Source organism: Seriola dumerili, unplaced genomic scaffold, assembly GCF_002260705.1.
Source record: "Seriola dumerili isolate Sdu_G_001 unplaced genomic scaffold, Sdu_1.0 BDQW01000040.1, whole genome shotgun sequence".
In the NCBI taxonomy this organism is placed as follows: Eukaryota; Metazoa; Chordata; class Actinopteri; order Carangiformes; family Carangidae; genus Seriola; species Seriola dumerili.
In genome coordinates this window covers 21,644-45,981 of record NW_019174295.1, presented here as the reverse complement: position 1 = coordinate 45,981, position 24,338 = coordinate 21,644, and the positions used below count along the sequence as shown (strand labels likewise).

Sequence of the window (24,338 nt, the reverse complement as noted above, 5' to 3'; positions counted from 1 at the left end):
CTCTGAACCACCTGCTGGCAGAAATAAGAGCAGCATTCATTCAATTAGTGGGATAGAGAACTAAATCTTTACTTTTATCTCACCTGTTTAGCATTCGAAACAAGTATATAAACATTTAACAAAAGGTTCATAACACAGTATAATGTGGTTGTAAGTAGATATATAAGTGTTTATTAATGTATTTGCCAACAGCTATGACTCGTCCTGCGGACACCCAGAGGTGGAGGCTGCTGGTTAAACATAATGAATGACAATGTGAACAGTGATACTTTATCAGATATGTTTTTCGACTGCACTGGTTGTTCTTCAGGAACTTACACTGTAGATAAAGATCCATGCATTGTGTGCAGTTGTTTAGATATCAAATTAAAAAGACTACATCAAAATTAAAAAAAGAACTAAAGAATCAGTTCAATGCTTCAGGACAAATAACAGCCAAACCCAAAGCTACTCAGCTTGGATGGGAAACTTTTATAAACCGCAACTGTGTACTACATTTTCAGGATGTCCTCACCGTACAGACTTTCAGTGGATTTGTAGACTTATTTTAGCCACTCAGACTTCTTCTGAAGTCCTTTGATCTGAATACAAAGCCTAACAACGATGCTTTTGATTTACTAATTGATCTACATTCGTTTCTCTGCAGGGTGACGATGGATTATAAACTCCAAGCTGTTAATGTTCATTTTAATTTTGTTTTCTGCTACATCGCTGTGATTTGTCATCTTTTGCCCTAGTTGTTGTTCTTCTGTTGCAGCCAAACAGATCCTGTCTTCTCAGTGACCCATCACCTCTCTGTCTGGTTCTCCAGCATATCTTGTTTTTATACTCGTACTGTTCTTACACTGCAGGCCCAATTTCTTGCCTGTCAGCAGCTGCCAGATAATCAGCGGAGACTCAAGGAGTTGAAAAGATCATTTCTGAGGTAGGCTATCTGTTCTGCCTGTTTCAAGTCTTTATGCTAAGCTAAGCTAAGTGGGAGCTGGCTGCAGCTTCTTAATTACTGTACACACATGAAAGTGGTGTGGGTCCTCTTGTCTAACTCTCAGCAAAAGAAATTTCCTAAAATGTGTGATATATTCCTTTTAGTGTAAATTTGGTGGAGGTTCCCTTTAAAACATTTCCTGAAAGCTCAAACTATCATTATTCTGAGGATATAATTAATTGTTTGCCTGAACGAGGATGAATGACAAGCCAGCGTGTAGTTTTATAATAAGGTGCTGTTTATTTAATCATTTCATTATTCACATCTCATGGTACACTTTCTGATAGTTTTGAATTGTAGTATTTACTGTGTGTAATACTGACCTCAGCCTCTTCTCCCAGGCTTCCTGCAGAAAAAGGGCTTTCGCAAACATGAGCTGAGCTCCCATTTTAACTCCATCGCCACCTCTGTCCCTGGGTACATCTGGTGGAGGGAAATGGACTCTGGATTATAGCATTATGCTAATTTTTCCCCACCTTGTCCTTTTTTTTTTTTTTTTTACCCATGGACAGAGGCGTGACGTGGTTCAGAGTCGGCTCTACATTGCTGTCTGGTTCAGTCCTGCAAACTGTGAAGTGCTTATCTGAATGTCCGGATTAAGTGCTTGATCACTTTAACTATGACCGCAGGGAGTCACGACAGCATCAGGGCCCCCGCGATACACCAACTCGCTGGATTAAAGCAGCGTCGCCTTTGAGTGAAGAGGGCTGTGTTTTGTTCAAGGTTCAGGCGGTCTGGGTTTGACGTGGGTTAAAACTGGACTGCAGATATTTTGAGATCCAAAGTTCCTCATCTTTTCCTGTCAGCATGCCTTCAGACTTGCACAAGCATCGAGCAGGAGTGTTGTAGTAGCTGCCCAGATGACACACCATGGCATCAAAAACAGACCACGAACAATTAACAGTCTCATCTGGACAGCAAAGGAAACTCCCTCCAACTAAAAACAGTTACAACCACTTGGTGCAGACTCCCACTCCAACTTTCGCATTCTTCTTTTTTTCTTTGTACAACTTTAAGGCAGGAAGTTCCACTTTTTTAAATAGGTCTCAGTCTTAAATTCATGCCTCCCTGCACAAGTTTGGATTTTTTTTTTTTTTTTCTTTTTTCTTTTTTTTAAATAGAGGACGGGGAGCCTGGAAGTACTCTAGTGTCCATCAGGCCTGATCCACGGAAACCAAAGTCAACACAAGTCATCCTAATGTGTTGTGCTATGCCATGTAGATGAAGGTGTTTATATCGGTCTCATCCCGCTTTATGTACTTGTGATCTATCAGCCACTCGATCTGCTCCTTGATCATCTTCTTCTGTGGTAAAAACATGTTCTTTAGGATCTCTACCAGCTCCGTCTGCAGCTGGGCGTTGTTGATGCGCTTCCTCATCTTCATGATCTGGATTATGGCCTCCTGCACATGGGAAACACAGAGAAGTGTGGGTCACCGAGTGCCTTGTAAAACAGATGGATTACATTGTAGCTCGTGAATTTATACAAACAGAGCAAAAGACGTCTGCTCAAAGTCCACGATGGGAAATGGAAGATGAGAACATTTATTCACAGTAGGTGGTGTTACCTAACAGAGGAGACACCAGCAGCAACTTGACCTGCATGCTGCGAGCTCATCTCCTTACCTGTGTTCTTAGTATCCTGAGCTGGACGATGCCCTCGTTCTCCTCCTCTCTCATTCGCTCCGTGGTGAGCTGCAGCCGACCAATCAGGTTAATCTTCCCCCTTTTCTGAACCTTTGAGTTTTTTCTGTAAAGTTAAATGAAAAACAAAAACCAATGTCCTGCATCAATGAACAGCTGCACAGTTTTTAAATTAGAGGTTAAAAGGACAGGAAACTTGATTTAGACTCAGCTTCTTCCATATCTGTAGTATAAGTAGATATACAGTACTGTGAAAAAGTTTGAGTCACTTCAGATATTTAGATTCTTATCGATCACATAAAACCATCGGGCAACAAGTCTGAACATACAGCCAGAGTCATAAACAACTATCCTCAGAGACCAGAAGAACGAGGAGTCCTGCAGCAGATGGTCTGGCCCTCAGAGCCCTGGTCTCAACATCATGGAGTCAGTCTGGGATCACATGAGGAGAAAGCCTGAGTCCACAGAAGAACTGAGGCAACTTCTCCAAGATGCTTGGAACCACCTACCTGCCAATTACCTGAGAAACTGTGCACATGTATCTAAGAGAACTGGTGCTGTTTTTTAAATTCAAAGGCTTGTCACAGATAATATTGATTTGATTTAGATTTGTTGCACAAAAGCCATTTGTAAGCACTGCAGATACATTTGCAAGTCCTAGAATTGCGTTACGTGGGTTGTAAGTATGCCATTTGTTTTGATAAGCTCCATTTGTAAAATTTAACATAAAAGGAAATGGTCTCAGGCAAGTTTGCATGTTGCAAATTTTAAGAAGGGGGTGGGGGGGGGTTCACCAAGTTCAACCCAACAAGATACTAAATGAAAAGCATCTATGGGCGACGTGCGAAGACGCCTCCACTAAATTGTTTACCAGTTTGTTTTTGTATCTTCTTTTTGGAAGAAATTTATCGTTAATAAGCACATTGGAATTTTTATGGCAAAAAAAATGATTTGTCCTTAAACTGTTCACTTTACACAGAAGTCAGGAAAGTTTAATTCTTTGAACACTAATAAGTCTAATGACTGTCAATCCCACATCAGAGGAAACACCCTGTTAAAAGCTGGTTTCATTTCCTGTGACTAAGTTTCCCAACTGGTTAAACTCAGCATTCAAACCAGGATATACAAATATGTGAAGAACAGAGAGGCGTGTTGAACATACTGACATGAACGTAATGTTCCTTACATGAGAGAAAACTCCTGGTTGACGTAGAATAGTGTTCCTTCTGCAAAGTCTTTAGGTGAAGACACCACCGGGTCGTACGACAACACCTGCCGCTTCAGCTTGGGAAACGCCACCAGAGACTGGGAGGATGAAGAAGGTAGTAGAAAAAGTAGAAAAGTCACTCCAATAACAAAACAACCTCGACTGTAAAACTTGCTGATCACCTTGGCAAATGAACAGTTTTTATCTTCATCATTTGTCTTGCAACATCTATCTACCCCACCCAACGTCTTCCTTTACCCAGAGAGTGCGTCGCAGCTCTGCGTCCGGCAGCTCAGTGGCGAGCTTGAGGTTTTCAAAGCTGATCCTCTCCCTGGGCCTCTGGTTCCAGGCAAACAGCACAGCCAGCTGAAAGGTGGTCACCTCCAGATCATACTGGCCCACCTCATTCTTAAAGGTTATCTGGAGAAATGAGGGATGTTATATTTAGTATATGTATATCTATCCAGGAGGCAGACAAGGCTTCCTCTAAGTACGAACAGTAGGTGTGTGTGTGTGTGTGTTTTCTCTGTGCAGATGTGTTGCACTCACAATGCCGTTGGACATGAGGTGATGCCAGTGAAGCTTCCTGCCACTGTGGTTCTTCTTATAGAAGTCCTCTACCTCTGGTATCAAGTCCTCCAGCTCTGTAGGAAGAGACACGAAAACTTTCTCGCTGCTCCTCGACCAAGCTCCAGCATTCAGGATCTTTATGTTGACAGAGTCGGCTGCAGGGGAACACACAGGGACATCCTAGTTTTTATCTTGTACAGACTTACAGCCTTGGAGTACACAAGCTGACACAGGCTGTGATTATAACAAGGATTTAAAACCAGCATTAAAGTTTTGTCATTACTTTGTGTGGAAATGCGAGTAGTGTTGAAATAAAGGAATAGTTCAGCATTTAGGGAGATATGGTTTCTATTTGCTTTCTGTGTAACAGTCCAAAGATATTCAGTTTACAGGATAAAACTGAGAAAACCCTCATATTTGAAGTTGGAATTAATTAATTAGAATATTTGATAAATGACTTAAACAATCGATTATCAAAACTACTGACAATTGTCAATTTAAATTTTTTCAGCTCTAGTCCAAAAGTAAATTCTTTCTTTTTAAAAAATGATCTGCTCGAAAAGTGCAAAAAAAATCAAACTATTCCTTTAACAATCAACAGATTAGTCAATTGATCAAATTGATTATTTAGTTCAGTTATTCTGAATTAGTCAAAGATAATTTTGATCATCATTTAAGTCATAAATATTCTTCGGTTGCAGCTGCTCAGGCTTGTGTTGTGTGAGTGAGATGCACCAATCACGGCCTGTCTCCAGTTGTACCTCTTACCTGGTAAAGCCAGCTTGTTGTGTTTATGCATTTCTTTGAACGACTGGTTGAGGTCCTCTGACACCTTGATGTCTTGAAACATCCTGGCCAGCTTGTTGACATAGTCAGCTGGCATTCCTACTTCCTGTTAGCATAAATGACACAACAGTTAACAATTATCTGAAAAACAGGAAATGTTGGTACCACACACACACACACACACACACACACCCGGTCCCGTCCCTGAGCCACTCCACCATGTTCTCCTCTATCTCACTGTCCGCTGAGATGTCCAGGATGAGCCGACGGGTCAGGTGAGCTTTGTGGTAGCGCATGAACACGTCTTTGTTCTGGACGTACTTCAGCACTAACAGCTGTAAAAGAGCACACAGATGTTTACTGAAAAAAAAGTTGTTGTTTTTTTTGGTTAAATGCTCCTTTTTTGTGGCTGTGCTTCAACCAGATCTGGCAGCTGTGTGAGTTTCTGCCACAAAGTCAGATGTCTGATAAGATTTTTGAATTAAATTCTGAGAAAACTGAAATCCTATTTGGCTCTGACAATCTTTATACAGAATTGTAAGGGCAAATGAATACAGGGTTAATAATCACAATACAACAAAAAAAAGGGCTCCCTGATACATACCACTTCCTTGAGCTTGGCCTCAATCTCTTCAGAGGTGAGCTTCTTGCTCAGCGGGGTCTTCCTCAAGAGCATGTCACAGTAGTTGGCCAGCAGCTCTGGACATTTAGATTCTGGTTGAGTTTTCAGACCTACCCTGTAAACACAGGCACAAAAAGAAGAGTGTAGTAAGACATGCTTTCCTCCATCATTCAAATCAAAAGCTGGATCTCACACAGGGAGCGTTCTCTTACCCTTTCTGCTTCAAAGGAAGTTCTAATTTAAATATAGTGGCGTCATTCACAACAGCTTTGTACGCCTGTAAAGGGGTTTGAAAAATAGTTGAGAACATATTCTGACAGGTGCATCCTATAGTCACACTGTACTGTTTATGGACAAGGTGGTAAAAGTTGAGCTCACTTTGTCTCTGGCTGTCAGGAAGCGTGGGTCGTCCTGAAAGGCCTCTTTCACCAGGCGACTGAAGCGGTTAAACAAGGTGAGCAGCTGCTCCACATATTTCTCTGAGTCCTGCAACAAAAAACAGGTTTTGAAACAAAGTAATGTGAGTGTCAAAGTTCATTCTTAATTTTAGAAGTAGTATTTTGACAAGCTCTCAACTTCACGTCACATTGAATTTTCATTATTTTATAAACAAGTTATATAATTAAAGAATAGTTAACACTGATGGATACCTGGTGAAATGGCTAACAGCAACTGATAAACAGCAAAAACAGATAGCTTAAAGTAACAGTTGAAATAGTTTGCTTAAAGTAATGAGTAAAGAATTAGTAGATAATTGAAATGAAATGGATAAACAGCTGAAATAGCAAAAAGTAATGGATAAACAATTAAAAAAACTTGGCTAAATGTGAGTTTAATGCTGTAGGCATGTCTGACAAAAAGGTGGGAAGCACCTGGCTAAACAGTTGGCTTGTTTACAGCCCATCTGATCATCCTTGTGCTTGTGTTTCTTGCCCTGTTGCACTTCACTGTAGTAACGACCCTGTATTCCCAGATGTCAGTAATTACTTTGGTGAGAACTGCGTTATCACAGCTGATAGAGAAGACGACCAAATCCCCGAAAGTAACACAAAGTCTCAATAAACTGGAATCAACATTTAACATCAAGATTCAACTCCATTTAACGGCTGTTAATTTCCCAACCTCATCAGTACGTGTGTGTGTGTGTGTGTGTGTGTGTGTGTGTGTGTGTGTGTGTGTGTGTGTGAGCGTGACACCCACAGAGGTGATTGTCTCTGCTGAAGCCACCATATCAGCCAGGCCAGCGCTCATGATGTGCTCCTCCAGGTCCTTCAGCATGGGCTCGATGCCGCTGGGCACTTTGTCCATCAGAGAGAACATCAGGTGCAGCTCTGTGGGGGAGGAAAGATTATAAAAACAATTACACAGACACTAAAGAGACTAAAGTGAAATTCATGTTTTTTATATTCCATTGATTCAATAAAATATAAATTCATGGATATTAAATAATAGGAATATCCATTAGCCAAAACCTTACACAGGTAATTCACCACTAGTGTTACCAGGTTTGTCTCACAGTGTAGAAATAGAAGTATAAGAAGCATTTAAATGCTGAGCTTTTATTTAGCAGCTGCATTATAAAACTAGCAGAGGATGGGCTACTTTAAAATCCATTACTGTGGGTGCTCTTTGTCCACTTGTTAAATTAAACTGTAAGAGGACCTGGACACACATGTACACATACACACACAAATGCATTAACAAATAATGATGGGTGGTTAATGCAGCACAGAGACCGAGCCTCAATTATAAAAAAGTTCTTCAGTTTATACTTCAAATGTAATATTAAGATCATTCATTATTGTAGTTTACAATTGAATCCTGATTAATGTCTAGAACCAAAATGTTTCATAAGCTCATTTCCAAGTCCAAGTAGATTTTAACATCCTGTGAATCTAAACTGAACTTCAATTTAAGTTTAGAGGGAAAGTGGACAGAGGTTTGACAAATAGCTAATATGGCACGATTCCAGCATCTAGAGAAATGAAACGTCAACACTGTTTTGGTAAGACAGACATGTGCTCCAAAAACTGGTAAGAACCAAAAAGCTGGCATGATATCTCTGTTCAGATGTAATCTTATAAACTTAAACTTTATTTTGATCACATAGTTCCTGATTTAAATCACAACTTTTGCCAATTTTAGACTGTATTTTATTCAAGCAGAGGTTTTGTGCGACTGCTTGTGTTTACACGACACTTGAGAACTTTGGCTTCTTTCGATGGACCAAAAATATTCTAAAAGTAAGGTATCAGGTACATGTTGAGGTATGTGCTGCTCCAACTGCTAGCTGATAAACGGGAAAAAAAAAAATCAGCTGTCAAACTACAATAACTAACTTATCGTCGCACATGTTCTTAAGAGGTGGAAACACACATGGATGTTCTACGGGATGCTGGACAAGAAGGTTTGGTCAGGGCTATTTCCTGGTGCAAACCTGAGCTGGCTGAGCCTTTGGTGGGAGCAGTCCTGCCGTACTCACTCTCTGTCTCATTTCGTTTGATCATGCCCGGACACTCAGCTAAGATGGTCTCCTTGAATGATGTTACCAGCGCATTGACGCAACACTCCATTAACTATGAAGAAAAACAGAGAGGAAACAATTCAGGAGAAATGGATGAGGGACACAGTATGTGCAGTATAATAATAAAAACAGACATTGTTATTTAAGGAAATAGTTCAACTTATATTTTTCCTGAGAGTGAGATGAGAAGAGTGAAGAAGAGAAAATATGGGTAGATAAATATTTATATATTCACTGTATGTGGAGCCCTGCATAAAAAAAAAGAATATAAGCTTTAAAAATAAATTTGAAAAGAAAAAGCAAATAAAAATGTAAAGACTGAAAAAGTCAATGTGTAAAATGTAAAACCCAAAAACAGTGGGTTTGCAGTTTGTAAGAAATGGTGTACACCCTTTTTTTTATGGATCGAAAGTAGACTTTTCAAAATAAGATGCAGCATACTGATGTGTAATACTCACTGCTTGTACAGAGTTACAGTCACGTCTCGTCTCCAGGTATCGGAGTGCACGTTTCTCTTCTTCTCTCAGCTTTGAATCAGCCTGGTGAAAATTCACACACATTTACAATATTTATTACATTTACAGACATTTAACGCACATAAAAATACTCAAACATATATCTCATAAAACACTTTGTTTTCTGTTGTGAAAAACAGACTAACAACTGATCAACTTCATACACACACGGTGTTCAAGCTTTGACCAAACTGTGACCGTTTCTCAGCAGAAAATTAACATTAATGGTCCATGCTGTGTTTAAACAGACAAAGTACATGAACATTGTTTGAGTTAGAAAGGTTGCAAGGATCATCAAAACAGGGAGTGGAAGCCTCAAGTCTCAGGTTTCTGCTTCATGTTGTAAGATGTAACCGTAGGACAGCAGTTTACTTAAGTGAACTGTAGATGGTTGCGCTTCAGCTTGAGCAGAGAGCGGGATGGAAACCTGAGTGTATGAGAGTGCAGTGATTACGAAACGGTTTTAACAGGGAGCAGGTATCAACCCTTGTATATTATCTACTCACCACTGGCAGATAATCATTATAAAAATGTATTTATGTCTCATCATCATCTCTTTGTTTTACCCATTTTTGGACAGAGATTGGCTTGAAAAGAAAGTTAATCAGCAGTGGCAGATACATATTTAATGAAACAGGCAGAAAACAGTGCGTCTATCTAGGATCCTATCACTCATAGTGAGAAATAAGTTCTCCTGGCCTCAAAATACATCTATGACTCATACTCACATATTTCATGTAGTTTTGGACCCCATTTTGCTGGAGGTAGGCGGGTGCCTGTGTCCTGTAGAACCTCTCAGTAGAATCCATGTACGCCTTCTCAAAGTTGTCTCTGTAGATCTGCAGCTTGTCATCGGGGTTGGAGCACAGGTTCACTGCACAGGGGACAAAGTACAGCGCAACCGCAAAAAAGATATGGAGAGGTCAACAAGTGTCTGGGTCAGAAAAAGTTTACAGGACAGTTTACAAGATTACAGGGGTAGAAGATGCATTTATTGTGACTCTGCAAACAGAGGTCTGATTCTGGACAAAGATTTTGATCCACACAAAAAAAATAATAACTGACTGCACTCATGGACCTATGAGCCTCTCTGGGTTAATATACTGGAACAATAAGGTGACCTGTGTTGCTGACTCTCACCGTAGGACTCTCGCACTCCAATGACCAGCTGGGAGTCAAAGGCCTCTCCCAGCCTCTCAGCGTGGACGAGCTTCATGGCGCTGTCCTGTAGCCGGTTTTTAATGTTGGAGAAGATGGACTCGTTCCACGTGTCCAGCATCAGCTGCACAGTGAGTAATGTAGTATTACTCACAGAATGATGTCAATGAATACAGATGACACACAGAGGAAAAAAAACAACAAAAAAAAAAACATGTATTAACTCTTTGATTGCCCACTCCTGCTCCTCCTCACCTTGCGGACGATGCTGTCCTCCACGTTGGACTTCTTGTTGCTTCCTTGCTTGCCCATCAGAGTGATCTCCAGCTGGCAGAAAGGCTTGGGCAGGATGTCACACTGTGTGAAGAATTTCCTCCACTCCACTATGTAGGCTTTCAGCAGCGCTGTGTCATCCTGGTGACTCAACACCCGCTTAGAAAGAGTGGGAAACATAGGACAAGGTTGATTACCATCTGCAGAATATAAAAGATATTAAGCAAGTAGAAAAGTAACAAACAACAAAATCAGTTACTTATTTGCTTTGTAATTACAGGGTGTGAAAGTATAACAGTAGATTTTGACTCAGTTTTCTAATAATCAATCAATAGAACATGTTAAGTTTTGGTATCACAATCTAAGGTCAAGATTTAACGTGAGATCTTCACTGAGCTGAAATTGAACGGTTATATTTCCAACAATCACAGGTTGTGAAAAGAAAATAAACAACAACAGACTCCAAACTGAACAGATTAGTAAACTGCACAATTTAGGGACAATCTTATAGTCTTCCAGAATATGCATCAAGCATTCAATATAAAAGCTGGGAGTTGTTTAAAATAAATAAATAGGTTTTAAGTACTGTAATGCAGCATTTAATTGTCATAAATGCAGAAAAAAAAAACTGATTGATAAATGATGCCAGAAATATAGTGGAAGAGATTCTGTAATATCCCATGTGCTTTACTTAGTAGATTAAACACAAGAGTCACAGGATTTGTGCCTTTGTGAAATCCCCCCTTGATCAATCTGTTCACTCCATTTATAAATTAATTCAAACACATTTCAACATCAATTTCTTTTTCTACCACATGATCCTCAAGGAATTCTGTAGAAATGCATCAAAAAAGCAACAAAGAAATTATTTTCTCCACCGATAGTAGCCTCAATAGACAGAATGCAAAGTCATGAAATGTATTTTTTCATTAAAGGCTGTGTAACAACCCATTCATTGTTTGCAAACTTGCTGGACAGATATATATATATATATATATATACAGTGTATATATGAGTGTGTGTGTGTGTGTGTGTGTGTGTGTGTATGCTGGAATGGATCTGTCTAAGTGCTAATTAAAACACTACCAGGATGTAAATGAAGTGGACTAATGGGCGAATGAGAGAACAACAAGAATGTAATTTAGACATGATGCTGGAACAAAAACCCCAGTATGGTCCTAGTCTTACTGCTTGTGCTTGTTTGATGAAATCTAGGATGTCCTCTTTGAGGGCCTGGTGGATCTTAGCGGGACCTTTGTCATCCCACAGGCATACAGCATGGACGTCTCTGTGGAGACAAAGAGGACACACGATGTTACCTGTCCCTGTTTTACTGGGTATCGGAGCCAAAGCTGAGAGCAGATGCATTTGAGAATAGGCAAACTTACGAGAACAGGTCAAACCACTGTTGTTTGGTGACGGACTCCTGCCGCAGGAGCTTCAGTACTATGGGACGCATCAGGTCCCATTTATCCTCAAACTGAAGGGAGCCTTTGTTCTGGGAACACACAGGAGGAAGTGAACTACATGAATCAAACTGTTGATGACCTTTACAGGAGCTGGGACTTGTTCATTAAACATGTGAAACACTGACAACACTAGATCAAAACAAATTATATTTTAATTACAATTTAACATTACACATTGATATTTGTGCTGCACAAAGTTACACATGTTCCAAACTCCTTTTAAAAATCTGGCATTTTTTCATTTCCTTGAACAGTGACAAACCTCTCAGGTTATTTGCCTAAACAGTGAGTGTCACTTAAAAAACATAATCACAAAAACAAAACAAAACAACAAAAGTAACAAAAATAACATTTTGTATTTAGAGAGCTAAAATAAATTAATTCTCTTTGGTAGACTTTCATGGAGTAGTCCAGTGGTTAGCTGAGCTTCTGTGTACAGGATTTATCTTAACTTACTGATTAATGTGTTCATTACTATTCTAACTTTCATTTGGGTTTCACCAATCTGCTGATTAATGTCTAAATTAATCATTTAGTCTTTAAAACATGAGAAAACAAACAATTAAATCTCTTGTTTTGTCCAGCCAAAAGATGTTTAATTTACTAGAGCATAAGATGAGTAAAAACAGAAAATCCTCCAAACTGAGAAGCTGGAACCATCAAATGTTTGTCATTTTTGCTTGAATTATTAAAAGGTTAATCATTTATCAAAATAGCTGCCAATAAATCTTCTGTCAATAAATTAATCAATTCATCAGCTAATTGTTGCAACTTGACTGTGGTACTCTGTGTACATTAGATTTCTCCCAAGTGGTCTGAGAGTGCAGTATATGTTTGTGGTGGTGGAACATTATTCCAGACTTTTAATTAATTGATTGATTGGACTCTTTCTAGTGAACAGTCCTCCAGTGATTCAGTATTGCACTTCCAAAAAATTAGGGACTCACAAGAGACAGAATAAGCCAAAACTGATGCAGCAGAAACTGAGACATTCTGACTTTGTGTCATTAGTATGAGCCAAGCTCCAAAAACAATGGATCCTATATTTCCTATAATGTAAACCAACCAATGAAATGAATGAATTTGCTCGGTGGCCTTAAAAACAAATTACTTAAGTTGCAGTTGGATTAATGTCTGAAGCACAAATTAGTATGTTAGGTATAGAATAAGTATGTTGATTTCTAGTATACTAAGAACCAAAACAGTATATAGTACATTTAGTAACTGTACAAAATATATACAGCTGGTTTGTATTTCAAATTGGGACACAACCAATGTCTTTCAAAGGCTTTCTGTTATGATTTTGTAGTCCCCTGGCCCAAGCTGATATAATCTTTATGCCATCATCATCATTTTTCAGATGTGACAAAGCTCTCCTCCAGTGCCACAGAGGAATACATTGTGCAACTATTTTCACAGGCTGACTGGTACCCCCATGACCTTTTTGTGCAATTTGTGCCAGTTCCTGTTTTAATGCGCTGGATATCTGCTGAATTTGAGTGTTGTGGATATGGATAACAGAAGTTAGCAGACTGCAGTGTAAATACACACAACCAGTCTAAACCAATTAGTAGAGCGTTTTATTTCTTTTAAGAATAAGACATATTTATAACAGTTGTTATTTTAGGGTTGTATGCGAGGGCAGATGCCATTTTCCCATGAGCCCATGAGTTCAGAGTGCTAACTAAGACATAGCAGCTCATGTTAGTGTAAACTGTTGTTGTTGTTTACTGTATGTTACAAATATATGCACTTGCAGTAAACAATGACCTGTTTCATTTAAGGTTGGATTCTATTGTTATTGCTGCCTTGATTTTTTTTTTTTTTTCCTTTTAAATCAGCAAGACATATCTATTATACTGCTTGTATTATTACAAGATTAAGTTTATCAGAGAAAGGGATAAGGGAAAGGGACTAAATATTTTAATTAAGAGGGGCTGAACTGGTAGATCATGCTAAACTAGATGTGAAAATTAACCAGAGGAACATGAAAGTAACTGGATGTGTGTGATTGTCCTCATGTTGGTACAATGCAAGGGATAACAGAATAGAGGTGGGGATAGCTAATATGCATGTTTTGGCAATGCTGCCTGCCCAGCATATACAGCTGCTATTACTCCTTGTTTTGACTGCAGTGTCATTTCCCTATAACCGGTCCACTGCTGTAGTGTGTGACTTCTGGCTGGTGTGTCACCTCTCCTGCGCCTATGATTGACTTAGTGAATTACTGAAATAGCAGCAGAGGATTAAGGTTCACTCAATGCATAGAAAATACTACTACGACAGTTGCTTTAGGCTGCCTTTAGCATGTCTTTCAAGGGGCTGGTCAGCTACAGCCTCCTTTGCCACTGACTGACAGATGATATGAGATCTGTAGCTAGCGCATACACGGACTAAAGATATATTCTAGCACAGTTTGAGCTAACGATATGTCTCCCATCCGTTCACAATCTCGCTGTCTCTCCGTCTCCCCCGTGCCTTCCTCTTCCCTTCGCATTTAGCTGTGTTGTAGCTATTCTATTTAGCTAAAATCACTGATATGCACTTAGCTAATGTTAGCCAGATGTAACTTAACTGCTCCCTGCTGAAGTCAACACTGACAGCACAGCCGCGCACAGGTGCAGTGTGCTGCTCGTAAAGGTTAGAGCTAAACGCCGATATTACAGTACAAAAGTGACAAGCACTCCGGAGACCGTTAAAAACAAATAATTGAATTGAAGTGGGTCCTACCTTTAGCAAATTAGACGTCGCCATGTTCCCTCAACTTATCCTCTCGTAAAGTCTCGCGAGAGGTACTCGACGGGTGAAGATGAACCTTATCACATCACTGACTAAGGACTTGAGTTAATTATAAAGAAAATGTCGTCGTAAATCAATCATTTAACTTAATACTATTGTGTTAATTCACATATATTCTTGTTTACCTCAAGCCCCTTTTCTGAATTAAGTTGTAACTTTCAATCATTTGTCTACGTTTAATATTTTTATTTCATCTTGACAGAATTGACACATGATTGTATATTGAGTAAAAACACATGACATTTTCTACAGACAATAAATCATAATGCCAGGTATCTGCAGAGCTAATTCAACTCTTTACCTCATAGTCTATCTTTGAATGACCTTTAGTCCACTTTCAGCTCTATCTTGTAAAGTCTAGAAAGGGAGCGTAACAGGCAAACTGTACCTGCACCCCATACACTGGGTGTAAATCTGGAGGCAAGAAAGCCGTATTTGTACAGCTTCAAGGACAGTTATTGTTTCATGCAATCAGTGTGATATTTGTTATCATTCCTTCTCTGTCTGACAGGCATTTCTCACACAAATGAGGGATTTTAACCTTCATACAAGGATAACAACTGCGGTTTTGGAAAAACAATAAAAATCATTAAGGTTGATATGGAAGTGAATAACGTTTGGAGAAATTAAACACTACTTGATGATTCAATAAAGGTTTTGAGACAGATTTGCTGGCGACAGGACAAAACAAATTTTAATTAATAGGTTCTCATCATTAAAGGCATGATTCATCTTTTAGCCCTAAATATAACCAATGATGGATGAAGGACTTTAATGCTTAGAGGATACTTTATCCAAGTAGAGAAATATCACAGTTTAAAAGTACTCGATACAAGTCCTGCAATCAAAATTTATTTAAGAAAAAGTATTAGCAGCAAAATATACTTAAAGAATGAAAAGTTCAAGTACACATTATTGTGAATAGTCCATTTCAGAGTTATATAATTATATCATTGCATTATTATTACTGATGCTTTAACATGAAAGTAGCATTTAAATGTTGCAGCAGATGCGCAGAGAGAGAGAGAAGGTGGGAGTTGAACCATGGTGCTCAGGGCTCAGGTCCATGTGGTATACAAACAAACAATATAGTTTTGTGTCTCTTATAAGTTTGTGTCTCTTTTTGGTAGTTTTGTGTCTCATATTGCATCACTTGCATCTCTTTATGATGCTTACATACTTTAGTTATGGAACATTTTAAGTTGCAGGAATTTTGTGCAGTGTTTTACAGTGTGGTATTAGCATCTTTACTGAGGTGAAAGATCTGAATACTTCCTCCACCACTGATCAACAATATGATAACTAACACTTGTCTTTGTAGTGTATGTAATGGAGTAAAAAAATGGAGTATGACATTGGAAATACTCAAGTAAAGCACCTTTAAAAACTCTACAGGAGTTATTCCCTCTTTACTCTCATCAGCATCAGATCAAGTTTGACTGCACGGTGTTGACATCACGAAGCTTTTCCTCAACCAATCAGAGCCCAGGAGGCGGTGCTAAGTAACACGAGGCTAGATTGATCTTCTCTTGGGAAAGAAGAAGCTCCTCGTGGATGTCAGTTTGGTGACATTTTGGCAAACATGAAAATTAAACACATCTGGAGAGTTTCAGCACATCTGTCATGACTGAAGAAGAAAACGTATGTACACATAGATTTGTTTTTTTCCTTCGTATTACCATTTTATTTAGCTATTGGTAGTTTAGGGAAGACCATTCAATGACGCTGTCACTCGCGCGAACACCAAACTTCATTGGAAAAAAGGAGAGTTTAAAATTGCTTTTGTTATTGACGGTTATTCATTCACGTTTAGACATAATTTTAATATTACTAGTGACGGTGGGCTACGTTTAAATTCGGGATATATCTAATATTGCAAATTTCGCTTATAGTAGTTAAACAGTTTCCAAAATGTGCTTACCTGTTCACCTTAATACGCCAACGCCTGTAATGTAAACAATTGTGTAAATGATATATAAAATGAAAGTACAGTGATGTAGCCTATGCCGAATTTACCACAAACACGAGCCAATTCGTTTGAATCTTCGCTTTACGTGTGTATTTTAGACAATATTAACATTAAGTAGGTTCAATGATTCTGAGGTTTTGGGGGCATATTTGTCACAGCTGTACTCACACAGAGGACAGGCTCATTGTGCGCCACAATTTTGGTGAGAATCATATTATGAGATTAATGAGGCACATGACATTCCTGTGGAGATTTGGTACCTGTTCTGCTTGGTTAGTCTGATGAAGACAGTAAGTATAAAAGACGCTCATTCTTGAATTTTTTTTTTTTTTTTTTTTTTTGCAAGGTTTTTTTTTCGATCATTCATTCCTTTTCTTTCCTTCACTCTAGGTTTAAGTCCCAGGGAAATGGAAGGGCAGGTGGAGGAGAGACTGTGTGGGAAATGGAGGGTTACCTGTTGTTTGAACAGTTACAACTTGAGGGACATCTTCACATGGTGAGCACCGATCCAGCTGTCTACTTAATAGAATATGTCGATATGTGCTATAGTCAACGATTTATGACTTACTTAAATTCACTGAATTGTTAGTGACAGTTGGGTTTTCACAGGTGACACTTTGACATGTCAATATAAGGAAAACTCAGGTGTAAATAATAATAGTAAGTATATTTTCCAAGTAGCTGTACTTTACCTGAATTTTATTTCTTTTGGAAACGGATGACTTTTACTTACTACTTTACTTACTCTTACTTTGAAGCAGCTTTTGGAATTAATTTTCTTTTATTTTGAAAATGTGATAGGCCATACACTGTGTTCATCACAGCTACCAGTCGCAGCCAACTCCTACACTCTCAGTCATGTTGTGTTTGCTGCATTTGCATTTTTGAACAGCTCAGAAATTTGTCCAAATCAGACGGACGGCAGAGTCTGAATCTGTCTTCCAGCTTGCATATCTTTTTATTTATCTCTTTTTTTTAAACTTTATTATATATATTTATTACATGTAGACTTACTCTCATATAAGCAGAGTAATTTTGCATGCACACCCCCTCCCCACTCTCCAGGCATCTGGTGAAGACCGTAGTCATGGGACAGGTCTTGTCGCTGCTGATCTGCGGGACAGCAGTGAGCTGTGAGTACCTGGCCAGCGCCGGGGTGGAGACGCCCATGCTGCAGAGTTTCCTCAACTACGCCCTGCTACTGATCGTTTATACGACCATCCTCATCACACGCAAAGGTCAGGATATCTAATTAATGTTAATTAATTTGTCCCAAATTTGAACACAGTTTTTAAGAAAAAATTGTGGGTCTGGTTAGTGTCACTGATTCCACATTTATTGTATTTATATTATTAGTTTAGCTTTATTTTAGTTTAATTTAATTTCTTCTGGCCCATACCACATGAGATTAAAACACACGGCTATTTAACAAAACATGCATCTTCTGGTAACACACATACAAATTTAAACATTACAAGTACTCTTCTGTTCTTTCAGATAACATATTTATATTGGGGGGAAAAAAGCCCCATTTAAACTTATGAATATTAAAATTGCTCCCAGCCCACCAACACACAGAAACACCAGCTCCACCTTGTGTCCAAGTCCTATAAAAGGTGACAGAAGATTTTCATTTGCAAGATTCTGTTGTCCATTCCCATTCCTACTCTGACGTAAACCTGATCTGTTTCTACAGGAGAAAGAAACATCATACAGATTTTAAAAACCAAGTGGTGGAAGTATCTGGTGATGGGTCTGGCAGATGTGGAGGCAAACTATGCAGTCGTGAAGGCCTACCAGTTCACCACCCTGACCAGTATCCAGGTGAGAGACGACTGTCATGCTGCTGGACTCACAGTAGAGTGACAGTGTATTATTTACATTAATAAAAATAACTTTTCCAGCATCTATTGATCATGATGTCACAGAAACATACAAAACCCAATTAATCAACAAGTTCAGTGAATTAACGTGTGATTTCCAGTGTGTGGAAAAATATTCTCCTTTCATAATTTCATAAAACCAGGTTTTTTACTTTATGGATAAATTTGTCAGAAATTGTTGATGTTGTTTAAAAGTTTTGATACCAGTGTCAGTTTTGGTAGTGATATCAAAACAACACTTTTTCCAGTACAAAACAGTTTCTTTTTATATTTATCATTTAACTAGAGACGCAGACACACCAGCACTTTGCATAAATAAAATATCTCACAATGCATATTTTTATTTAAATCAGTATCTGTCTGATCGAGAGCTGAAACAATTAGTCAATTAATTATTAGTCAGTCAACAGAAAATGAATCAGCATCTACTTTGACCCTAAATAAATTGTTGTTTTTCTGAGAAAAAATGCCCAAACTTTCCAGGTTTCATTGTCTTAAATGTGATTAATTGCTGGTTTTCTTAGTCTTTAATGATAATAAACTGAAAAACTTTGGTGTTTTTTTAAATTCTTTGTAAAACATAAAGAAATTTGTGAGCATCACTTTTGGCTCTGGGATTGTTCTGGCATTTTTCTACGATTGTCGACAATTAGCAGATTAACCGATTTTGAAAATAATCTTTTGTTGCAGCCCTAATCTGATTAAAAAAAAAAAAGGGAAAAAAATCTGTAAGCATGATTAAGAATTTGACGAATGTTTGACGCAAATTTACAGCTCTAGCCAGACGGTTTTTGGTATTCTGTGTTAGAGACACATTTCAGTTGGTACCAGAAAAGTATTAAGACACTCAGCCTGCGGCATTAACACTGGCAGATTACTGCACCTTTGTTTATTGCACATATGAAGGTGACAGCACTTGTTTTCATCATCGATTAGCCTGCTGATTATCTTTCAGTTAATTATTTGGTCTATTAAATGTGACGAATATAGTGAGAAACGTCAGGAACATTTTCCCACTGCCCAAAGGTGATGTCTTTAAATGTCTGATAATAAACTGAGATAATCAGTTTATTATCAGACAGGACAGAAGCCTGGAGAAGGACTCGGGCACTATTTTGTTTGAAAAGAGCAATTAATTAATTGCCAATTTAATTGATTACACTGCTCATTAATATTTTGTTAATCACCAACAATCTACCCAGTGCTCAGGACTAAGTTGTTGGCTCTGCTGTGCAGGAATTGAGCAATGAGCTGAGGTGAGAATTAGTGGCAATATATCAAATTTTCAGTAATAGGATTTAGGCTTGGTCCACACTGTGCTGTTCTCACAGTGAACGCACGCATGGATGATTCTGTTATCATCAGTGGTGGCAGCTTTAGAAGAGCGGGTTCACTGACACCTTCCGCCTTAATGCCAAAAATATCCAGCACATGAAGTCTTTTAATCGTTGATAGGGAATGTGACCTCCACAGCTTGTCCTGTCTTACACAATGTTTTCTTCCTACTCAGACTCTATGAACAAGTCAGTGTAATCTCAGCCGGTCTTTGTGCTGTTGTTGCTGTGCGTTTCAGCTGCTGGACTGCTTTGTGATCCCGGTGCTGATGCTACTGTCCTGGTTCATCCTGAAGACTCGCTACCGGCTTCTCCACATTGTGGCCGTCATTGTGTGTTTGTTGGGGGTGGGAGCCATGGTGGGGGCCGACATTCTGGCCGGAAGAGACCAGGGGTCCAGTAAGGACACTTTTCTTTATCATTTATATCTGTAAAGTGCTGAAACTTGATGCCAGATGCAATCACAGGGACATCAGTGGTAATATAAAAAGGATATTGTGTTGACAAAGTGACCGTAGTATCTGTGGGGGTCGATGGAAATGTTCATGAATGACAAAACCTGAATGCTCAAATTGTGAGGCTTCTTTCTGTTTTTATAAGATTGTTTTGGAAGCTCCCACCAGTAAAAAATTTGTGCTCTCTATTTTATATCATGGTATACATTCTGCCTCCAATTCTCTTGTCAGTCAGAAGAACTGAATGACATCTGCAGTTTTTAAGGGGAAAACACCCAATTACCCTTTAAAAAAGCTTTAATGGATCTCTCAGATAAAACATTGTTGTGGTTAAGTTTATCCGAGATCAAAATAAATCCATATTAAATCCAAGTGATCCGTAAAGAGAATGTGAACAGTGTTAATGAAGCAGAGATATTTTGCTGAAGTGAGAGCACATTGTTATGCCTTCGCACTGGCAACAGCTCAGCTGCATTTAGCAGATATCAATAAATGTGAGACTCACACAGATTTATAATAAACCAAAAATTACTTTCCTGCTTTTGTTGCTTTTGTGCTGCTGTGATTTGTCTTCTTGTCTCCTTTTTAGTTTGTCTTAATTTGGAAAAAATGTTTTGCTTCCTACTTGAAAATGAATACATAAATTGTTAATAGTATAACATATAAAATGAGCTGCTCTTCTGTGTCTGTGCAGCCAGTGACGTGTTGCTGGGTGATGGTTTGGTCCTCCTCAGTGCCGTCCTCTATGCTGTATCCAACACGTGCCAAGAGTACACCGTGAAGAAACTGAGCCGAGTGGAGTTCCTGGGCATGATGGGACTCTTTGGGACTCTCATCAGTGGCGTACAGCTGTAAGTTATTGTCTACATCCGTATATATATTCTGGGGCTTAAAAACACTCTCTGCCGAAGTGTTTTCCTCAGCATCCTGACTTCATGTCATTGCAGAGCTGTGCTGGAAACTCATGCAGTAGCTGCAATAAAGTGGGACCTTCGTATTTGTAAGTGAACTTTCTGTCTTGTTAAAGTCGGGGATCTGATCCTGCTTTTCAGGCGTCAGTGATAACATTAAAACTCCACCCTCTCTAACTGAAGTCCATTCATTGTTCTCTGCAGCCATGCTGTTTGCAGTCTATGCCCTGTGTATGTACGCACTGTACAGCTTCATGCCCGTAGTCGTGAAGATGACCAGCGCCACTGCGGTCAACCTCTCTCTTCTCACCGCCGACCTCTTCAGCCTCTTCTGTGGCTTCTTCCTCTTCCACTACACAGTGAGTGTCATTAAAAAGCGTCATGGCGTTAGCAGCTCAGTCAGGTATTTATTCATGTTTAATGTTGGTTTGAAAGCTTTTTTTTTCTTTTTAAATTCTCTTTTTTTATAGTCTTACTTCATGATCCATTTAACGCTATGAGACTCAGTTGCAAACAAAAATAATGAATGTGATAGGTCAAAATAGATAATAAATATCTATAATAATATAGATAATACAAGTTAGGACCAGTCAAGTAAATCAAACTATTATTATTCTTGAGCAACATGTCCCATTGAAGAAAAAAGCATTCTTATATCACTAGTTTATGCCATCTTTGTCTCAGAACAGCAGGTTGTTTTTGTATTTTCACCGGTAGGATGTTATGTAACTGATATTTTGAAATAAAGTAGCGTGTTAGAGTGAAAAAGCACCAAGATAAAAATTCACATGACCTTTGTAAAATGCCTTTTTTTTTTTTTCTTTTGAGATGTTGTTTAAAGCAGGAAGTCTATTACAGCCACAAGGTAGATCCTAGAGTTTTCGCTGTAGCAGGCACATTATTGCAAAAACGCTGACGACCGCTTAAGCAACCGTCCATTATAAAATACCATTTGGCTAAAGTGGAGCCACACACATGAACAGATTTTCTCATCTTGAAAATCTCCTGTCTCGTGCGCTGTCCGCAGTTTTCAGCTCTGTACATCATCTCGTTTGTCGTCATCACCGTGGGTTTCATCATGTTCAACGCCGTCCCCACGTACACTTTGTTACCGGTGGACGACCCCGCCGACCCGGCGGAGAGCTCCTCAGACCGCCTGCTGGCAGCGGACAGAGACACTCAGACAGATGAGACACTCACCGCCGTCGCTGCACTATGACAGAGACTCACTGAAGACGGAAGAAGACGGTGTCACTGGGCAAAGGTCATTTTTAACTTTTACATTATTGTTTTAGTACATGCAAGACATTTTCAAATGGAGGTGTGTAACATCTTGTTTCATTGTTTGTGGCACATTTTTAATCCTTATTTATATAAAGATAATTCTTTATAAACGGAGATTAGATATCATCTGTTACTGCACTTGTTCAGGACGTGTCAGTCCTTTCTGCTTTTTTGATATTAATATATTTGATATTTTACAAAATCTGTCAGCTGTGCTGTTACAATCCTCTGTATTATGTTGTTATTTTTGAAATCGACCACAAACCAGTTACAAAGTTTTATTTGACTCTAGTTGCCTTATACAGTTTTCAGACTCGTGTCATTTTGTAATCTACCAAATATACTGTAAATCACATGGCTTTCTTCGCCTTGTATTGCCAAATGTAAAGCATGTTAGTATGCAGCAGACATTCTTACTTTTTTTTTTTAATATTAAATTCATTTTTATAATCTCTTGGGTGCACATCATTCCTCAGTTAATTTACATTTTTAATGTGATTGTTCGGTTATTTTACATAAATTAAAAACTTCAAATGCTGCACTCGACCAGTATGAGATTCATTTAACAAAACGCAAATATAATGTGTGTTTATTCTACATGTTACAGGAATTATGTGCTAATTTAACTAGGGTGTATGTACAAAGGATATCACACATTGAGATCAAGATCTTATTTACAAGTGACAGCTGAGAGAAGAAAGATTAATGAAATAAAAAGAAATATTAATAGCAGCAGAGATACAAAGTTTCATTCTCATCCCTCTCATTAGCGTCCTGATATCATGGAGTTGGTGGAGACCAAAACAGACCTAGAATGAGTGAATATGACTGAAATTCATCAGGCTGCCAAAAATAATGTATAAATCAATGTATAGATAATGGATACCAATGTTGTGCTGTGTCTGCTGGATGTGTAAAGCACCTTTCAACATTCCCTAACATGGGTAAAGCTCCAAAAACATTTCCAACCGATGACATCATTGGTTTAAGAGGCTGTTCAGCTTCGTAGTGATATGTTAATGTAGTGTTTGCAGCTTCTTGCACTGCCCCCGTGTGGCCAAAATCTGTTAGATGCGGGTTTAAAAAGAGGTCACAGGTTCTGTTCCCTGCAACCAATTATGTTTTACCAAAGTGCTGCTGACTGAGACACTAGTCCTCTACCTGGTCTGTCATTTTAAAGTCTCTGTGAAGGAGTGTCTGCAGAATCAATGCAAATGCATGCAATAATGCATGCATAAACATCATCATCATCATCTATAAACATCTATGATTGCATAGCAGCAAAATCTACCGAATCTGATGTTCTCTGAAGAAAATGGGAAATATTTCTTCCAACAGATGAGCTATAAATCGACTGTGCTGACAGAGGTTTTGACCCTCTGTACTGAGCACTGCATTGCCTTGCTGTAGCTTTTAGACTGGACCTGCTCAGCCTCAGTCAGTGACTGTCATCATGGAGGAAAAGCAGATGACTGTAGCCGAGTGAAGAGGACTAAACGCTGCACCCCGCCGCATCCCAGCCTTTGTTTCTCCTGTTATTATTCGAAATCGGTGAGAGGAAATGTTTTCTGTTATGACATCGATTTTATTGCATGTATTTCTTGTCCAGACGATGTTGTAGGGATCGTCTTGCTGCTACGGATTAGTGTTGCTGCTTCGGTTTGCCAGAGACGAGGCAAGGCAAGAATCGCCTGGTTTTACTGGGTGATTCCTCAGTGAATTGTGAATTAAACGTTCACGGGGCTTGATCATAGTTTACCAGTGTGTGTTTCTGTTTCACTGTACCGACTGTGGCGCGACAGAGACGCCGCAAGACGCGTTGAACAAGGTAAAACCGAAAAGCCGCAGATTACATGCGCGGTAACTGTTCAGCACCGCGGACAGCTCCTGAGCCGCGGGCCCGACCTGAGCGCCTCATGTCGGCCTCATCCACAAACCTGACCCCCCCCC

At 39.0% G+C, this 24,338-nt stretch overlaps 3 protein-coding genes across 5 annotated transcripts in view; 2 read left to right on the top strand and 1 right to left on the bottom strand.

The window, feature by feature from the left end:
- Nucleotides 1–1,202: 1,202 nt before the first annotated feature.
- Nucleotides 1,203–14,523, bottom strand: cul5 (cullin 5). 2 transcript variants are annotated; one of them, XM_022738878.1, is made up of 19 exons: nt 14,484–14,523; nt 11,673–11,782; nt 11,473–11,572; nt 10,267–10,443; nt 9,994–10,135; nt 9,582–9,727; nt 8,797–8,877; nt 8,252–8,390; nt 7,015–7,145; nt 6,193–6,300; nt 6,027–6,091; nt 5,797–5,929; nt 5,396–5,527; nt 5,175–5,298; nt 4,386–4,561; nt 4,095–4,256; nt 3,816–3,934; nt 2,612–2,735; nt 1,203–2,388 (listed from the first exon to the last, which is right to left on the bottom strand). In XM_022738878.1, exons 1-19 carry the CDS (start codon nt 14,505–14,507, stop codon nt 2,194–2,196), a joined length of 2,388 nt encoding a protein of 795 aa, XP_022594599.1. In that variant the 5' UTR covers nt 14,508–14,523; the 3' UTR covers nt 1,203–2,193. The 2 variants fall into 2 exon arrangements, with proteins under 2 accessions (XP_022594599.1, XP_022594600.1); XM_022738879.1 differs by having other exon boundaries at nt 8,297–8,390.
- Nucleotides 14,524–16,081: 1,558 nt separating this feature from the next.
- slc35f2 (solute carrier family 35 member F2) lies at nt 16,082–22,840 on the top strand. Its single transcript, XM_022738917.1, has 9 exons — nt 16,082–16,193; nt 16,912–17,017; nt 17,587–17,759; nt 18,218–18,345; nt 19,978–20,137; nt 20,888–21,044; nt 21,141–21,193; nt 21,309–21,463; nt 22,132–22,840. Exons 2-9 carry the CDS (start codon nt 16,929–16,931, stop codon nt 22,321–22,323), a joined length of 1,107 nt encoding a protein of 368 aa, XP_022594638.1. The 5' UTR covers nt 16,082–16,193; nt 16,912–16,928; the 3' UTR covers nt 22,324–22,840.
- Nucleotides 22,841–23,596: 756 nt separating this feature from the next.
- Nucleotides 23,597–24,338, top strand: part of elmod1 (ELMO domain containing 1) — a 12,327-nt gene continuing 11,585 nt past the window's right edge. For both annotated transcript variants that reach the window (XM_022738958.1, XM_022738957.1), the window contains exon 1: nt 23,597–23,939. The gene's annotated coding sequence lies outside the window, so the exon portion shown is untranslated. The remainder of the gene's footprint in view (nt 23,940–24,338) is intronic.

Excerpts from the sequence above, each read along its gene's own strand:
- cul5 (XM_022738878.1), bottom strand. The coding sequence starts at position 14,507 with ATGGCGACGTCTAATTTGCTAAAG. Across the intron at positions 6,301-7,014 it reads CAGCAGAGACAATCACCTCT|GACTCAGAGAAATATGTGGA; the intron begins GTGGGTGTCACG and ends TTTTTGTTGCAG. Across the intron at positions 2,389-2,611 it reads TCAGGATACTAAGAACACAG|GAGGCCATAATCCAGATCAT; the intron begins GTAAGGAGATGA and ends TCCCATGTGCAG.
- slc35f2 (XM_022738917.1), top strand. The coding sequence starts at position 16,929 with ATGGAAGGGCAGGTGGAGGAGAGACTGTGTGGGAAATGGAGGGTTACC. Across the intron at positions 21,045-21,140 it reads CTCATCAGTGGCGTACAGCT|AGCTGTGCTGGAAACTCATG; the intron begins GTAAGTTATTGT and ends ATGTCATTGCAG. Across the intron at positions 21,194-21,308 it reads AAAGTGGGACCTTCGTATTT|CCATGCTGTTTGCAGTCTAT; the intron begins GTAAGTGAACTT and ends TGTTCTCTGCAG.